A 15,887-nucleotide genomic window follows, 5' to 3' on the forward strand; every position below is an offset into this window, starting at 1 on the left:
ATCTAGGAACAACTCCTTTGTGTTATCACAGGAAGTTATATGATGATGTTATGGATCACATTGAATCATAGAATCATAGAATCATAGAGTTGGAAGAGACCGCAAGGGCCATCCAGTCCAACCCCCTGCCATGCAGGAAATCCAAATCAAAGCATCCCCGACAGATGGCCATCCAGCCTCCGTTTGAAGACCTCCAAGGAGGGAGACTCCACTACATTCCGAGGAAGTGTGTTCCACTGTCGAACAGCCCTTACTGTCAGGAAGTTCCTCCTAATGTTGAGGTGGAATCTCTTTTCCTGGAGCTTGCATCCATTGCTCCAAGTCCTAGTCTCTGGAGCAGCAGAAAACAAGCTTGCTCCCTCCTCAATATGACATCCCTTCAAATATTTAAACAGGGCTATCATATCACCTCTTAACCTTCTTTTCTCCAGGCTAAACATCCCCAGCTCCCTCAGTCGTTCCTCATAGGGCATGGTTTCCAGACCCTTCACCATTTTAGTCGCCCTCCTTTGGACACGCTCCAGTTTCTCAATGTCCTTTTTGAATTGTGGTGCCCAGAACTGGACACAATATTCCAGGTGGGGCCTGACCAGAGCAGCTCCTGGTGATATCATTAACCATAATACATTAGGTATCAACCACAGCTGCACAAACCACTCCATTCAAATAAAAAAAAAGTTTAACAAATGAAGAATGTAATTGTATATACACCAGTGATGGCGAACCTATGGCACGCATGCCAGAGGTGGCACTCAGAGATCTCTCTGTGGGCACACATGCTGTCACCCTAGCACAGAGTTTGCCAGAGTTTCTTACTAGAAACCAGAGGGACGTGGCACTTTCCAATAAATTAGTGGGGTCTGGGTTGCAGTCTGGGCACTCGGTCTGTAAAAGTTTCACCATCACTGGTATACACACTTTTCAGGACACTGCACCATTCCTAAGATTCCTCCTCTTTGCCCTCCAGACTGCAAAAGTGAATCTAGGCCCTCAGATATGGAAATCTAAATCTTTCACTGAGGCAGACTACTGAAGGTCTTGTATTCTACTTGGACTGCGAAAGTCCCTTCAAAGGTCTCTGGGTCAAACTAAACATGAAGATAAATTTGTCTTTGGGTTTGTGGGGATCTACTTCCTTTCTTACCAGAACTCCAAGATCCACTACCCAGAAAAACATGTGTAACAGCAGGGGAGGTGCAGGGAGTGATTTACTATATGTAGAGCCACCCATGAACCACACACTGTATAATCAAATGCACACCTAAACCCGAGTTCCTATAGATCAGTGTTTCTAACTCTCAAAAAGACCAGTACAGCAGTGCATATTTCTGATCAAAGGCAGCCAATCTCATTATTTTACAGATGAGCAACACAGAAAAATAAGCAAGGAGCACAAGGCCAGCTATACCAAAGATAATTTTTTGGATTAACATTCAGTTTTAGCCACTATTAAAATCTTCCACACCAACCAAGTGTCCCAATTTGGCAGGGGCATTCCCAGCTAGTCCTCTCAACCCCCTTTTCCAGCTTCTTCCGCTTTCACCCATTATCCTCATCTTACACCAATTGCTACAAAATGAGTTTGAAGTACAGAACTAACAGGAGAGAAGAGAGCAGGAGGGAGTCTTGCCTTCCCTAGTAGGCTCATGAAAAGCAAACTGCTGCAGCTCATCCTGGCTTGTTTGTTCTTCCTCACTGATAACTCTTCCTATCTTGACCACACTATGATGTTGCTTGACCATAAGTGTCCAAGTTTTCATCTGGGAAATTTTGGGGTGGTATGCTATTGACAGTCAGCAAGAAACACACGCTGATCCACTTCAAATAACGAAGAAATCTATCTACCATTAGCGGCTGATCTACATTCTGCTCTCCTCTGATAAAAGCCTTCCTCTGATGTGAATGTGTACACACACACAAGCACACACACATATTGGAGTTGAACACATTTTCTATTTGTAAACTGCATTGCAAAATTCAGAAAACTGCAGTTATTGTTACATAACTGTATTCCAGTATTTATAAAAGTTTGGGAGGTACCAGTTTGGTAAATCTGAATTAAAATACAAACTGAACAAATTACTCATATCCCTACCTATCTTCTCCTAATCACCACTCAAGGTAACAAGGGAACATTTTCCATTTAAGGTTTTCAGTAATATGCTTTGGTAAATCATTCTTGTCGGAAAAAAACAATTTGACCAGTGCTACCACCAGACCAATCGAAGAAAACTCACGGCAGCCTTTTGTGAAAGTTCAAATTATTTTTCAAAGGACTATTTTTTAATAAAAAGAAAAGCTAACTACCTGCGAGTAGAGCAAAATGTTTGTTGTCAGTATAGCAAATTATCAAAATATTCTATCCTGATAAGTCAAGAAAAAGATATTGCATTGCTCAAAGACAACAGTTAGACTAGATTTTTTCATAGAATCATAGAGTTGGAGGAGACAACAAGGGCAATCCAGTCCAACCCCCTGCCATGCAGGAAATCTAAATCAAAGCATCTCCAACAGATGGCAACATGCAGCACCATAGGAGTGCCATGACACTGTGCATCTTGTGGTGTGGTGTGTGGCGTCATGCTGCCATGGGGTGGAGTCAGTATGTGCGTAGTATGGACACCACGCCTCGACTCCACCTCCAGGCTGGCCTTAATGGCCCATCTGCACAGCCCCTAAGTCTTATTGCAAACCAGTGGGATATGGTGATGAGGATTTAGGTTGTAGAAGTGCTTACTGAGTTATGAGCATCTTGCTTTTGCTTGTCTATGAAAATAATTGAGCAACATTGGAGAAATCATTCTCATCCATCTTTCAGGGCGGTGGTTGTTGTGTGGTGTCTATATAGCATGCCACTCTAAGCCCTTTAGGGGAAAAAAGGTGAACTCCAAGAACAATAAACAAACAAGGCATCATCTTTCAAAACCACCATCCATCAGTTGTCTTATCCCTCACAGGATTCAGTCACTTTCCTCTTAACTGCAGTACTTCTGCTTTTCAGCTTTGCAGGGAAAGCAAGATCCAAAGAAAACAGAAGAAGAAAAACTGAAGCAAGTACAGTAAATCTCTCCCAGGAGCAGCTGGAAAAGACGATCTAAAGGGACCCAGAACATGCTGACAGCTTGGGAAATGACTTATTTTTACAATCAAAACCAGATGGTTCAACCACAAACGTCAATATTTCCTTTAATAACTTTTGTTTATTTGGTAGCCAAATGGCCTGAGGTCCCAGAAAAATATTGCATTAAAAAAAACACCTGTTGAAAACAAAGATTATCAGCAGGGCTTGCCTCATCCATTAGACTTTTCATTTTGATGCATGTACCTGGAATGGTTTGGGATTGCAGGAGCCACAAAGGAAAGCCAGAAAGCCACAGGAAGGAGCAGATGATGGACCATGGATCTCAAAAGCAGTAGGTCAAACATTCAAGGATGAGATGTGAAGGGATCTTGTAGGACCTTAGAGACTTGGGGGCTGTGCAGACCGCTCCATCTTCACCAGATCGGGGCCACGGCAACCACACACCGCGGCCTCAATCTGGCCACTCCAGGGCACAAAAAGGAGCTACAAAAAGTCTCTCATTTTTGTGCCCTCGAAGGGGCGCTGTAACTGCTGTGCCACAACTTTACAGCACTCCTTTTGTGCTATGTCATCTAAATGCAGGGCCAGAGAAGTGCCGTGATGATGCGCTGTGTGGTGTGGTGTGCAGTATCACGCTGTCATGGGGTGGAGTCAGGGCATGCATCGTGTGGACGCCACACCCCGACTCCACCCCCAGGTCAGTCTTAATGGCTGGTCTGCACAGGCCCACACTAACTGAATGAAAAATGTTGTAGTATAACCTGCTGTAAACAGTGGTATCACTAGGTTTGGTGTCACTTGGTGCAGTAACTCATCATTCTCCCCCCTTAATTGACCTCCTCCCATACCACCATATAGAACCCTTAGTAAAGTTTTTTGTATTATTGTTACTCATAAATTGTAGTTCCCATATATCACTGAATGTAATGCCTACAATTGTGACATAAACAGCTAGCAAAATTAAAATTATTACTTTAAATGACAGTATCATATACATAGCCTAAATGTATTCACATATACACAATTTAGGTGGTTAAAGTGAAAATTTGGTAAGTTGTGATTTTTTTGAAAAATAAAATAAAATAATAGCTTTTAAACAATAAAATAATATTTTTAAATTTAAAAAAAATTAAATTAAAAATTTTTGGGGGGGAAAACTTGTGGCCTCTCCTTTCTCTTCCCACTGAGCCTCACTCCACTCACACCATCTCTTCAGTTTTTCAAAGGCATGCTGGTGAATGCCACAGCCTGTTTCTACCAAAAGGCTGACGTTTGGGGAGCAGTGGTGTCACCCTCACCTTAGGGTGTCACTTGGTGTGGTCCACCCCATCCCCACCCCTAGTGATGGCCCTGATTGTAGACATGGTCTATTTCCTCAGATGCATGGAGTGAACTGGTGCCCGGGAAGAGATGTAAGGAAAAGCAAGGCATTTGCATCAGAAGGATTGTGGTGCCACCAACCAGATCGCCTGTGGAGATCGGGATGGAGGGAAATGTAAGGAGTTAGGCGAAGCACTGGAGGGAAGGAGGGCCAAGAAAAGCTTAATATTCTAGGATCTGTTTGGTGTGAGCCGGCTTTCTAAAAAAAAAAAAAAAAAAAGTTAAAAAACAAAGGTGGTCATGCTGGTCCAGAAGGAACATTTTGTGCAGTTCAATGCTTGCCCACATTTTATCTTGCCCACATTTTAAATAGCATTTTATCTGTGATTTAGATGGTTTTATTTCTTGATTGGGGGGATTTATCTTGTTGGATTGACCTGTTTTACAGCACCCTCCACCATTTCACAGATGACGACTGTAACATGGGTGGCCACACAACATCAGAATGTGGTCAAGATGGCAAGATTTATTAGTGAGGAAAAACGCACAACCAGCTAGAAGGGGCTGCAGCACTCTGCTTTTACCTGGGCTTACAGGAAAGGGCAAGACTCTGCCTCTCCTCTCCTCACGGCTGAGTTAACTTAGTGCAAATTACTTCTGCACTTTGATCTCAGTTTGAAGCAACTAAAATATTCTAAGGACAGGAAAATGGGAGAAGAGAAACGGAGACGTTTTTAGAAGCATCCGAAAAAAAGTGGAACAGATGATTAATCTGAACCCTTCTAAATCAGGACAGTTGGAGGGAATGCTACAGCTTGATCCCAGGGTGCTTCCCGAATAAGGGCTCCTGGAACTGCCAGTCAAAAGTTGTTGTGTAACCATTCCTTCTTTCCTTCACTAATGGTAATTTTTGTGGAAAGGAAAAAGATGGCATAAGTCCTGGGAAAACTCAGAAGGGCTTCAAATGAAGGACTGCAATGTGTGTGTGTAGGGGAAAAAAGCCCTTAAGATACTGGGGACTGAATGAATCAAGAGGCTCACACTTGCTCCGAGGAAGGAGGGTTGCACTTTGGGAGGAGTTTCCAAGTCATAAAAATTGTGACTCTGAACCAAGGCTTCCATTAATATTCCTCAATTTAAAACATTCTTTCCTCTCTGCCTTCACCAGTACACAATGTATCTGAAAGGGATGGGTGTTGGTTTTTGAGCAGACACACACATACAAAGAGAGTAAAGCAGGCAGCAGAGTCAATAGGATGGGGGAAATTCCTTGGAAATTTTACACATATGCAAGCAGTGGGTGGATGTGGGAGGGTAGCAAGACCTTACCTACATTGTGAGAGTTAGTCTCATGATGTTGAGCTACAATATGGCAAAGCTGAAATGAGGTGGGAGGACAGGAGACACTGCCTGGAGAGAGCTGTTCTGCAACTTGTTGGTATGGCTACTCTTGCCTTATGTCACTGATCCATATATTTTGAGTTGTCATTTTAAAAATGTCTATTATCATACATTATGCATTAATACATTACATCCTGAATTAAGAAAAACTAAGTTCTGTGATCTGTATAAAATAGACGTACACTTGGTTTATTCTGAATCCTACCACTCACAAGCAGAGCTTGAAAAAGCTACTTCTGGGGATGACAGTACCTAGAATCCTTTCCTGGCCATACTGGCCAGGGGATTCTAAGTGCCATTATCCAAAAAGTTAAATGTCTTATCACATGGGCTGCTTCTATTCCTTGAATCCATTGCTTCAATTGAAGCTGGAACTTAGGTGATGGAAAATACCATGGATGATGGTATTAAATGCAGCATCAGATTGCATATGACTCCATGCTACTTGCATGACTGATGGTTTGTACTATATTTCTTTTGTTGTCTTAACCCGCCAAAGAATGACAGCAGAGAGTATGCATGTACAGAGTATGAAGATATGATTGTTTATGCTGTGAAGAATGGGGATTCCAAACCAGGAGCTATGTGACAGGTGCTTAAAAGCTTGCTCCATGGCACTAATAAAACACACTTGATTTATGTAATTATTTATTGGATTTATATCCCGCATTTCTCTCAAAATGGGATTCAAGACAGTTGTCATTTGTAGTTTCAGGTTCTTAGAATTCTTATACTTATTACCCTGACCAACTGCTTATAAATACGGGGTACTGGAGGTGTGACCATGCTTAACTGAAATACATAGTCATTGCTTACAGACAACTCTCCTCTCTCCCCAAATACACCAGTGTTTTCAGCTGGCACATATGAGCTTTCCAGCAGCTACCATGTGGTTCTTACCATCTGAATCAGTCACAGAATGTTTAGTAGACTGGATGATTAAATATGCACACAATCTGACATCATGAGGAAATTCATAAATTATACTGAATCAATTTAAACACTTACTGCAGTGTTTTATTGTTTTATCTGGTCAAGTTCATAGGGGTCAGAAATGTTTTCCCTGTCTTTGTATAAATGTTTTATTCCTGTCTTATTCATAAAAATGTGTTCCACTGTAGCCTGCAACACAAACCAGCTGGTTAGGCTCTTTCTAAGATCTTGATTTCTCGTGGAGAGCTTCATCCTACTATGTTACCCTTCTGAGATATTTATACATATTTAGCAGTATGCTACACCAGGCTTATATTCAGTTGCTATGTCTCTGGAGTATTTACTGCATTCAATTCATAACTGTTTGGATAAATCGATCCAAGCTATCAGGCTACTCAGTTAAACACCTTACATTCTAAAGTGCTTATTACCTTCAATAAACTAAATACGCCCCACCCCAATTCTCTCTTTCATGCAAAAAACTCCCAACTGAATCTATGGTCACCTCCAAATGTCCCCTTCAATCTACAGCTGAAGAACATTAGCTAGATTCAGATGCAGTAGATTAATGGCTGCAAGATTTAGGGAATTACAATTGTCATGACAACCAAGGCATGTTCCTATATCTAATTTTGTGCCTTGGAGAGAGAACAGTGATGGAACAGGTCTGAAGCTCTCATGGCTGCAGCTACTTCAAAATGCCAGAGAGGAAAAAGAGGGATTGAAATTCATGGCCAAGCAATACAAGAGGGTTATAGTATTAACAGTAGTGCTGTTAAGTACCAACCATTCCACTAATCCCTATTTAAACATACAATAGCTACATTAAAAGCCTCCTGAATGGGATCATCTGATTAGAAGCACTTCCAAGTATGCTTTCCTCCAGAGAAAGGATACCTTTGTAACTGGACGACAGATTTCTTTTGAAATCTGGGTCACAGCCAACTAGTTTTCAAGGATGATAGCCAACTCATGTTATTCCTTGATTTGAACAGTTTAAACTCTTGACAGATGGAAATGAATACGTTGGAGGATGGAATGGAAACATACTGTTGACACTCTTAGTCCCTGGACTATTATGAATAGATTAAGGGATCAGGTCCTCTCTGCATACATCCTAATATACACAGACCCTCAGCTTGCCTATCCATGTTCTGTTTTTGCCAGATTCATGTTGCCAGCCCCCAGAGTCATGTTCTGATCAAAGGATGCAATCTGGAGGTGAGGCCAACAGGCATAATCTCATTTCCTGAATTCATTTCTATCCCATTTGGCTTATGCTTGTTTCATGCTATTCAAGAGTGAGTACAAACCAGTGCGACATGTCTAGTGCTACAGGGCCAGTGTTGCCATCTTTGCACAGATGTCAGCTCTCTCACAGGGCCTGCTAACACTGATGCCTTACAGACAGATACAAGTCACCATTTTATAGTTCTTATAAAAAGACAGATAAAACAATAGAAACAATTTAAGGAATTCCAAATTAAAATCAATATACAATTTAAACAAGATAAAAAAGGATATTAAGATTTGTTCAGGGAGGGGAGAATTGCCTTTGCCTTCCTCTGAGGCTGAGAGTGTGTGACTTGTGCAAGGTTACCAAGCAGGTTTCCATGGGTGAGGAAGTATTTTAATCCGGTCTCCGGAGTCCAAAATCCAAGTATTATACTATACTGGCCCTCACTTTTCAAGATGCTATCAGATGCAAATGATTCATAGTGAGCTCCTGAAATCATTAACTGCTCTCCAAAGTCTTAACTTTAAAAGTGCCCCTAAAAATAACAGACCTCTTTTAAGTCTATTATATTCATTTCAAGAGGGTGTGCATCTATAAAATTCTTTGAGGATCTGTCTATCCAAAAGGAAAATGATTAAGAAAATATTTTAATTACTGTAGGCCTAAAGAACAACTGAGGAAATGAGATTGATTTTAATTCTCTGAAACTCAAAAAACCCACCCCTCTCCCCAGAGGATTATTCCTTTTCAGGTTTTTTTGAAATCTGACATTGTGTTTCAAGATAGTGTGTAACAGCAACATCTCAATGTCACCTCTGCGTCAAATCCCAGGAGAGAACTATGAAATTGATTTGTTTGCACAGAGCATCTTGCTCTTTTGCCATTTTCAGATGACATTTCATCATAAATGCAAATTTCCCCCTTAATCTTTTTGCTTTGATGATACGAGTTTTGTATTATAAAATTGAGTATACTGCACATTTGAAGTAATGAATCATATTTAACATGAATGGGAAATTTATGTACCAATGTCTACTCAAACACAAATATGTACACACACACGATCAGACACAGAGCTCAGTGTGCCCTGTTTTTGTCCACCCTGAAATATCTCCTTTATTATAAGAGATATCCCCTATTTGAGGGTCCGAAAGCTTTTCATTTTATATAAACTGAACAAGATGCTTCCCAAAACCTGTGTTTTGGGCTGTGGGCTCTTGATAAGGACAGAAATGTATGCATCTGAATGTGTATAATGTGATATTTTTGTAGAGGAGCACATAGTTATGTCAACTGAAATCTCAATTACTTTCATTAGGTATTTAAGTAGAAGACAAACTTATTAATAGATACTTCCTGATTGTCATGCTGATAAGTCATGACTTTCTACTGTATTGCTATTTTGAAAATTGGACAATGCTACATGGAAATTATCTTTTCTACCAACACTGTGATGCACAGAAAGCCCAGGTTGTATAAGCAGGAACAGGTATGGAACCAGTTTGTAGATACGAACAAATGAAAATGCCAAGAAGCTGATCAATATATGATTTCTTTCAGCTTACTTCAGAAATGCAGTGGGCTCTTGGTATCCACTGGGGTTTGGTTCCAAAAAATACCAAAATCCATGGATGCTCAAGTCTCATTAAATACAGTGGCATAATAGAATGGTGTTCCTTATACAAAATGGCAAAAACAAGATTTGAGAATTTATATTATTTTTGAATATTTTCAAGATGTGGATAAAAAATCCGTGGATACAGAGGACCGACTGTACATTCAGGGAAGATCTTTTAGTACAACTAAAAATGTTCTATGTTAGAAGAACTATGATTGCGTCCTTGTAATCAGGGCCAACATACAACAAGGAGAAGGAAATGGCTTTGGAAGAGCGTGTGTCTGTGTGCACACACATGTATGCATGCACTTGCACACAGTAGTTGTCAACAGTTTGATGTCTGGCTGCCATCTCCAAGCTTCACCATTATGTGGACAAATCTTGGAGTTACAGGAATGACGGTCAAGGAAGAGCTATTTAATCTATATATTGAGATATTACTTTAAGAAAGCACAGAATCAAGAAATATATTACTTGATTGGAATAGCTTGGCATTTCAAAAGAATATATTTCAGTTACAATAGTCCACTAACAGAGATCTCATTGGCTCAAGTATTATGCCTTAATTAGCAGCCAGGCTTCAGCCTAGCATAATCTTATAGTTATGTACAGTTGTGATGGTTCAGAAAATGGGTCACTGGGAGAATGGGTTTGCTGGCTGGGAGAAAATAACACAGTGGCTTGGTCTGCTGCAATATCCATGTAAGATTACACATCTACTTATTATCATATTGCCCAGGAGATTACAGTCCTTTGTTTCTTTTCTCCCCCCACTTTTCTATCTGCTGTCTTCTAGATGTGTTAGTAACTGCTTTCAGACAGTTGAAGACCATACTCACTTGATGAAGTATTTGATTCCGTCTGCTGTGTAGGCTTCTTCCCATCCATAAGGTAGACCTTATGGGGTAGGGGTAGAGAAATAAAAACAAAACAAAAACGTAGACACAATGAATCACTTTTTAAACACAGTGTCCTGTTTCAAAAAAACAGCTACTAACAATGTGTACTTTATTTTTTTTAACAATATGGAGCATGACTTCTGTTTCCATAATTGGTTTCAACAATGCCACAGAAATGGAATTTTCAACAATTTTATCATCAGTTTATTTATCATAAAACTTCCACCTTTGACAGAAACACCCTTTCCCCTTGACTGCATCCAGCAGCCATAACTGTTATTCTACCAATGAGGTATTTGATTTATATTCAGGTATAAATCTAGAAATTTCAATTGAAAAATTGACACAAATAACCTGAGTCGACTTATCTATAGGTCAATGTAAGCATTATACTTGAACTCTTATATTCAAAAGGGGGAATCATCCTCTGGTGAAAGGCAAGAGCGTAATCTGTCCTGGAAGCACTGACCCTAACTCTTCTTTCTCATCCCTCTAGCCTTTAGGGTGAGCACAAAAAGTTGTGCTTGCGGGAATTTTGTAAGTTCTGGAATTGTTTTCCTTTGCTTCATCCTTCAGAGACTTGGTTATATGAGTTTTACCTTCAACTTATTCACAGGTCATATCAAAATCCATAATTTTGGCCCCAAAACCTGCCCTTGACTTATACATGATGTCAACTTATAGTTGAACGTATACGATAAGCACATTTCAGGAGGATGGTTTTGATCCTCATCAAGTGGACACAACTGAAGACTTCCCAAGTCAGGTCAGCCTAGAATCCCCAACCTCTTCAGCCAGACAGTCTCCAGTCTGATTGGCTAATAGCTCCTACAATTGTAGAAGCCCAGAAAGATGTGGAGGCTTCTGGGGTGAAGAAGCTTGCAACATGACATCTATTGTGGAGTCTAAGTGATTCATCATCCTTCTACAGGTAAGTGTGGTAATTCTGCTATCAAAATTTTCACCATTTATTTAATCATAAAACTAACTCCCACCTTTTACAGAAATGCCTCCCATGGTGACTGCATTCAGCAACTATAACTGCTGTCAATGAAATATCTGATTTGATACAAGCAGGTATCGATATTATACAGACAGCAGTGTGAATTTTGAGAAGTGTCCAATTATTAAACAGCTAAGTGTTAACATATAAAGATGTGTCATGTAAAAAGAATGGCAACCTGCACTAGATATTGACAAAGCAGATACCTGCTGAAAGCAGTGACTAATATTGTAGAAATCTCTTGAAGAATAAAAGGTTTGTTTCCCAAACGTACCATAAATATATAGGTTTTTAGAGAAAAAGAGGATTATCTGAGGGATATATTGATAAATGCATGAAAGGAATTAGAAATTAGGAAGCATTTCCCATTAAATACTACTTTCAAAGGGATTTTTATACAACTCTTGTATCAGTGGTTATGAAAGAGCTGGTAAGTCACAGTGCCCAAGCACCTGTTCTAAGAATCAGGGAAACATTGGTTTGAAGAACCAGAGTGAGTTTGCCACAAACTCACAGTGGGAATCCACAGTCTCTTGTTCTCAGCCTTTCCATCTGCCATATGGTAACAACCATATTCACTTATACTATAGGTTGCTGTAATACCTGGGAAAATATAATCTACAGTGCTTTGAATACTGAAAGGGCAATCATGTACCTGCTATGAAAATTCCAAACAGTTCTTTACAAGGAGAAAGAAAGAAAGAAAGAAAGAAAGAAAGAAAGAAAGAAAGATTTCCTTATATATATGTATAGTGAGACATTGTTATCAGAATTATAACTGAAAAGGATCTAAAGAGCAGCTGGGTGAATTTTGTACTAAGATGATGAAAATAAAAAATCTCAAAATATGTGATTTGGTTATGCTGGCTAATAGACTTTTTATCATCCCACAATATACTCCAGTTTTCTTTTCTACTACCGTATTTTACTGCGTATAAGATGACATTTTGACCCTCTAAAATTGGGTCAAAAGTCGGGGGTCATCTTATACGCTGGGTTGAGCCCGGCAGCCCCGCGCGCGCTTGGCCGCTGGCTTCTCAGGTCTCTGGAGACCTGGGAAGCCGGCAGCCCTGAGTCGGCTTTTAAGAGGCCTTCGGAGGCCCCTTAGAAGCCGGCGCGTATGCTCTCGGGGCTGCTGGCTTCTCAGGCCTTTGGAGACCTGAGAAGCCGGCGGCCAAGAGCGCGCCGGGCCGCGGGGCTGCCGGGCTCAACCCAGCGTATAAGATGACCCCCGATTTTTGACCCAATTTTAGAGGGTCAAAATGTCATCTTATATGCCGGAAAATACGGTTTTTAAATGCCCTGCCCAAATCCCACAGCAATGAATTATTCAGATAATTTTGCATTGTGTAAATAACAACTTCCTTTTGATATCCTAATCTACCAGCAATCATTTTCAGACTTGAAGAGATGACCCAAAGTTTGTTCAGAGGAAGAGAAAGAGAAAGAGAAAGAGAGAGAAATGTCTATTCTCTATTTCCATACTGTTCATAATTTGATTAGACCTCTGTTTTTAACTCTCTTGGTAGTCTTTTTAAAAAATTTTAACTGTTTTATAAATACTAATCAGCAGATATGATGTTTACCCTCAGTGATGTGCTAATTTTGCATGGACTAAGTCCCAAATAGGCTTTGCAAATAGCGTGGTTTTTAAAGACTTTCCTGAAATGGGAAGAAAATTACTAAAATTACTCGTTGCTTTGATACGAAAATCAGCGAAGAATTACATTCCTAGGGAAAGGGCAACTCTGTTTTTCCTATTCCTTGTTCTCATCACTACTTGCTTGCACACTCATTTGCTTGTTCACTTGAAGGAGACAGACAAAAAGGCAGCAAAGCCAGAAAGAGGAGAAGGGCAAGAGAGTTTGGAGGGACTGGCGCTGGGACCCTTATTAGGTTGCATGCCTTGGCATGTGCCTGATGATGTCCCTGATGATGCTAGCCCCTGGTGCCAGTCCTACTCCCAAGGCTGGTGCCCCCTAATTGATGGCTTTGCACTATGGACTAAATTCCTTGTGCACAGAGTGCGAATTTCCGTACCAAGTCATGAAATGGTTCCATGTGCAGTTCTCATGAGAGGACATGTTTTCTTTTGATGTATACAAATGCAGACCTTGACTTCTTATGATTTTGCTATTCATTTGGTACAGTGCACCCCTTACAGATGGGAATGCTGGCAGCTGATGCAAAGCTTGTTGACAGAAAACAATGCTCTTCTCTCTGCTTTGCTTTCAGCCTGCTCTGTAGAAAGGGCTCTGAAAGCCTCCGCAGGCTTTTTGTGTGTGCTGTGCAGACTACTTCAGAAGCACACAAAGCTAAGTATTACGAGGGCACAGCTTAATTTGTAGGTCTTTGCCCCAGTGCCAACTTGAAAATAAATTCCTGAGCAATTTATTCCAGCGCTGATTGAATTTATGTCTGGAGAAAGAAGCTGGATTTCACTGGGCAACTGCCACAGGCTATAAATAAGTAGGCAAGTAGTGCAAGTGATTTCAAAGAAGCTAGCTGAATATGTGTGAGGTGATGCAAATGGATGCTTAGACCAAAACATAGGTCTAAAAACTGTTTGTTTCTACTCCCTTTGTGTAGGCAAGATATCCATTGACAAGATTAAACAGACAGAGAAAAAAGATGTCAAGACTACTGGAGTGGTGGGGGAGAGTAGATAAAAGCCAAACTGAAGCCACATAAAACTTTGGCTCTGGCAGGCTCCATCTCTCTGAAAAGTGTTGCAACCAGTCACTTCCATGCCAGAGACTGCTTCCCAGTTCTATGCCACCTCCACAAGACCTGGCACAACCTTCTCTGTGGGAATGAATGGTACAATCTGGGGCAAGTTAAGAATGGTTATGAGCTGCTGCAGAAAATCTTCTGCTGGTAGCATTTAATGGCTTACACTATACGTGCTTACCTGAAAGTAAGTTCTGCTGAAAACAATGAGACTTACATTGTATAGGATTGTTTGTATGGATTGAACTGTGGATGTTCTTGACCATATTAGGATGCAGGCAAAGGACTAATGAGAAATTGTACAAGTGCTACCAGTTGGCCTAGCTTACTCTGCCCATTATACTTTATGCCAACTTGGTACTCAGATATTTTTCAAGGGGAAAAAAAAAGGAAAACCAACAACCATATATTGTTAGAAAGTACAATGCCACATGACATCCTTTAATGTTATTTTAATGGATTTCAATGTCTTATGCATAAATTTCAATTGACTCAATTTGGCAGGGACAATCCCAATTAATCCTCTGTCACTTCACTATTTCAGCTGCTTTTAACATGTCCCAGTTTCTCTCCCCTCCTCCAATTTTTCCCTTTTGTCTTCAGCTTACTCCAATTGTTGCAAACTGATTCCAATGTGCAAAAGTAGTTTGTAGTCAGACAGCTCAGCTAGGGAGGGGAGGGGAGGGGAGAGTTAAGGAGGGGGTACAATTTTGCCCTACCCGGGCAAAATTTGGTTTGTCTGATCTTTCACATTAATAGCATTTTCATTTGACCCCATGTGTTCTGGTTTTTATCTGAAGAATGTTAGTGGATATGCCTGTTAGTGGGTATGCCTTTTGGTACCCTTAATATCAACTCTGGTAACAATGTAGCTTGGCTGCTCCTACCCATCACTGCCCTTCTTTTCCCTGGTTCATTGGGGTCTGTTTATTACTTGACAATGTGCATGTCTATTCCACATCAAATAGTCCCGATACCATCTTTTCTTTCACTTCATAAACAATTATTTTGGAGGTAATTCAGACATTTTGCTCAGACTCATCAAAGGTTGAGCGAATGTATTAATAACAGAGAACATATACATGGTAATTAAAATGAATAAGTAATAAACAAGCAAACTCATACTACAATGCTGTGGCCCAAATCCTGATGTTATTAATTGTTAATGGAATTGTTACATTTTCACACTCTTATTTCCCTTACTCCTTGGTATATTGTCCACATTTTCCTATGTTTTACTTGGGAATAGGTAGAGTAACTGCTAGACCAGCTGTCTCCAATGTGGAGATGTTTTAGTGTCCCTTCTCCCAAATCCTCTGTAATTTTCTTAATAGGGATTCCCTTAAGAATAGACCAGCTACTAAAAAGCAACTTTGAACTTCTCTTGCAGCCATGGGAGCAGATTAAACAAACAAACAAACAAGCTTCATTTATATACCGCTTCATACCACCTAAGCAGTGTCTAAGCGGTTTACAACTGTAAGCTAATTTGCCCCCAACAATCTGGGTACTCATTTTAGTGACCTCAGAAGGATGCAAGCCTGAGTCAAGCTTGGGCTCTTTTGCTAGTCTTGAACTCGCAAGCTTATGGTTTTGAGTGAGTGGCTGCAGTACAGGCATTTAACCACTGTGCCACCAGGGCTCCTAATTAGAGATGAGGGGGA

General features: G+C 40.4%; 1 protein-coding gene across 7 annotated transcripts in view; it reads right to left on the reverse strand.

The window, feature by feature from the left end:
• STXBP4 (syntaxin binding protein 4) overlaps positions 1 to 15,887 on the reverse strand; it is a 178,970-nt gene that overhangs the window by 14,291 nt on the left and 148,792 nt on the right. For 6 of the 7 annotated variants that reach the window (XM_089478426.1, XM_089478455.1, XM_089478435.1 and 3 more), the window contains one exon: positions 10,431 to 10,488. The exons of the other annotated variant lie outside the window; for it this stretch is intronic. In XM_089478426.1, the coding sequence (XP_089334552.1) occupies positions 10,431 to 10,488 (58 nt within the window). The remainder of the gene's footprint in view (positions 1 to 10,430; positions 10,489 to 15,887) is intronic. 7 annotated transcript variants of the gene reach the window in all.

Source organism: Sceloporus occidentalis, unplaced genomic scaffold (genome assembly GCF_023333645.1).
Source record: "Sceloporus occidentalis isolate IW3139 unplaced genomic scaffold, rSceOcc1.0.p SCAF_1, whole genome shotgun sequence".
NCBI classification, from domain to species: Eukaryota; Metazoa; Chordata; class Lepidosauria; order Squamata; family Phrynosomatidae; genus Sceloporus; species Sceloporus occidentalis.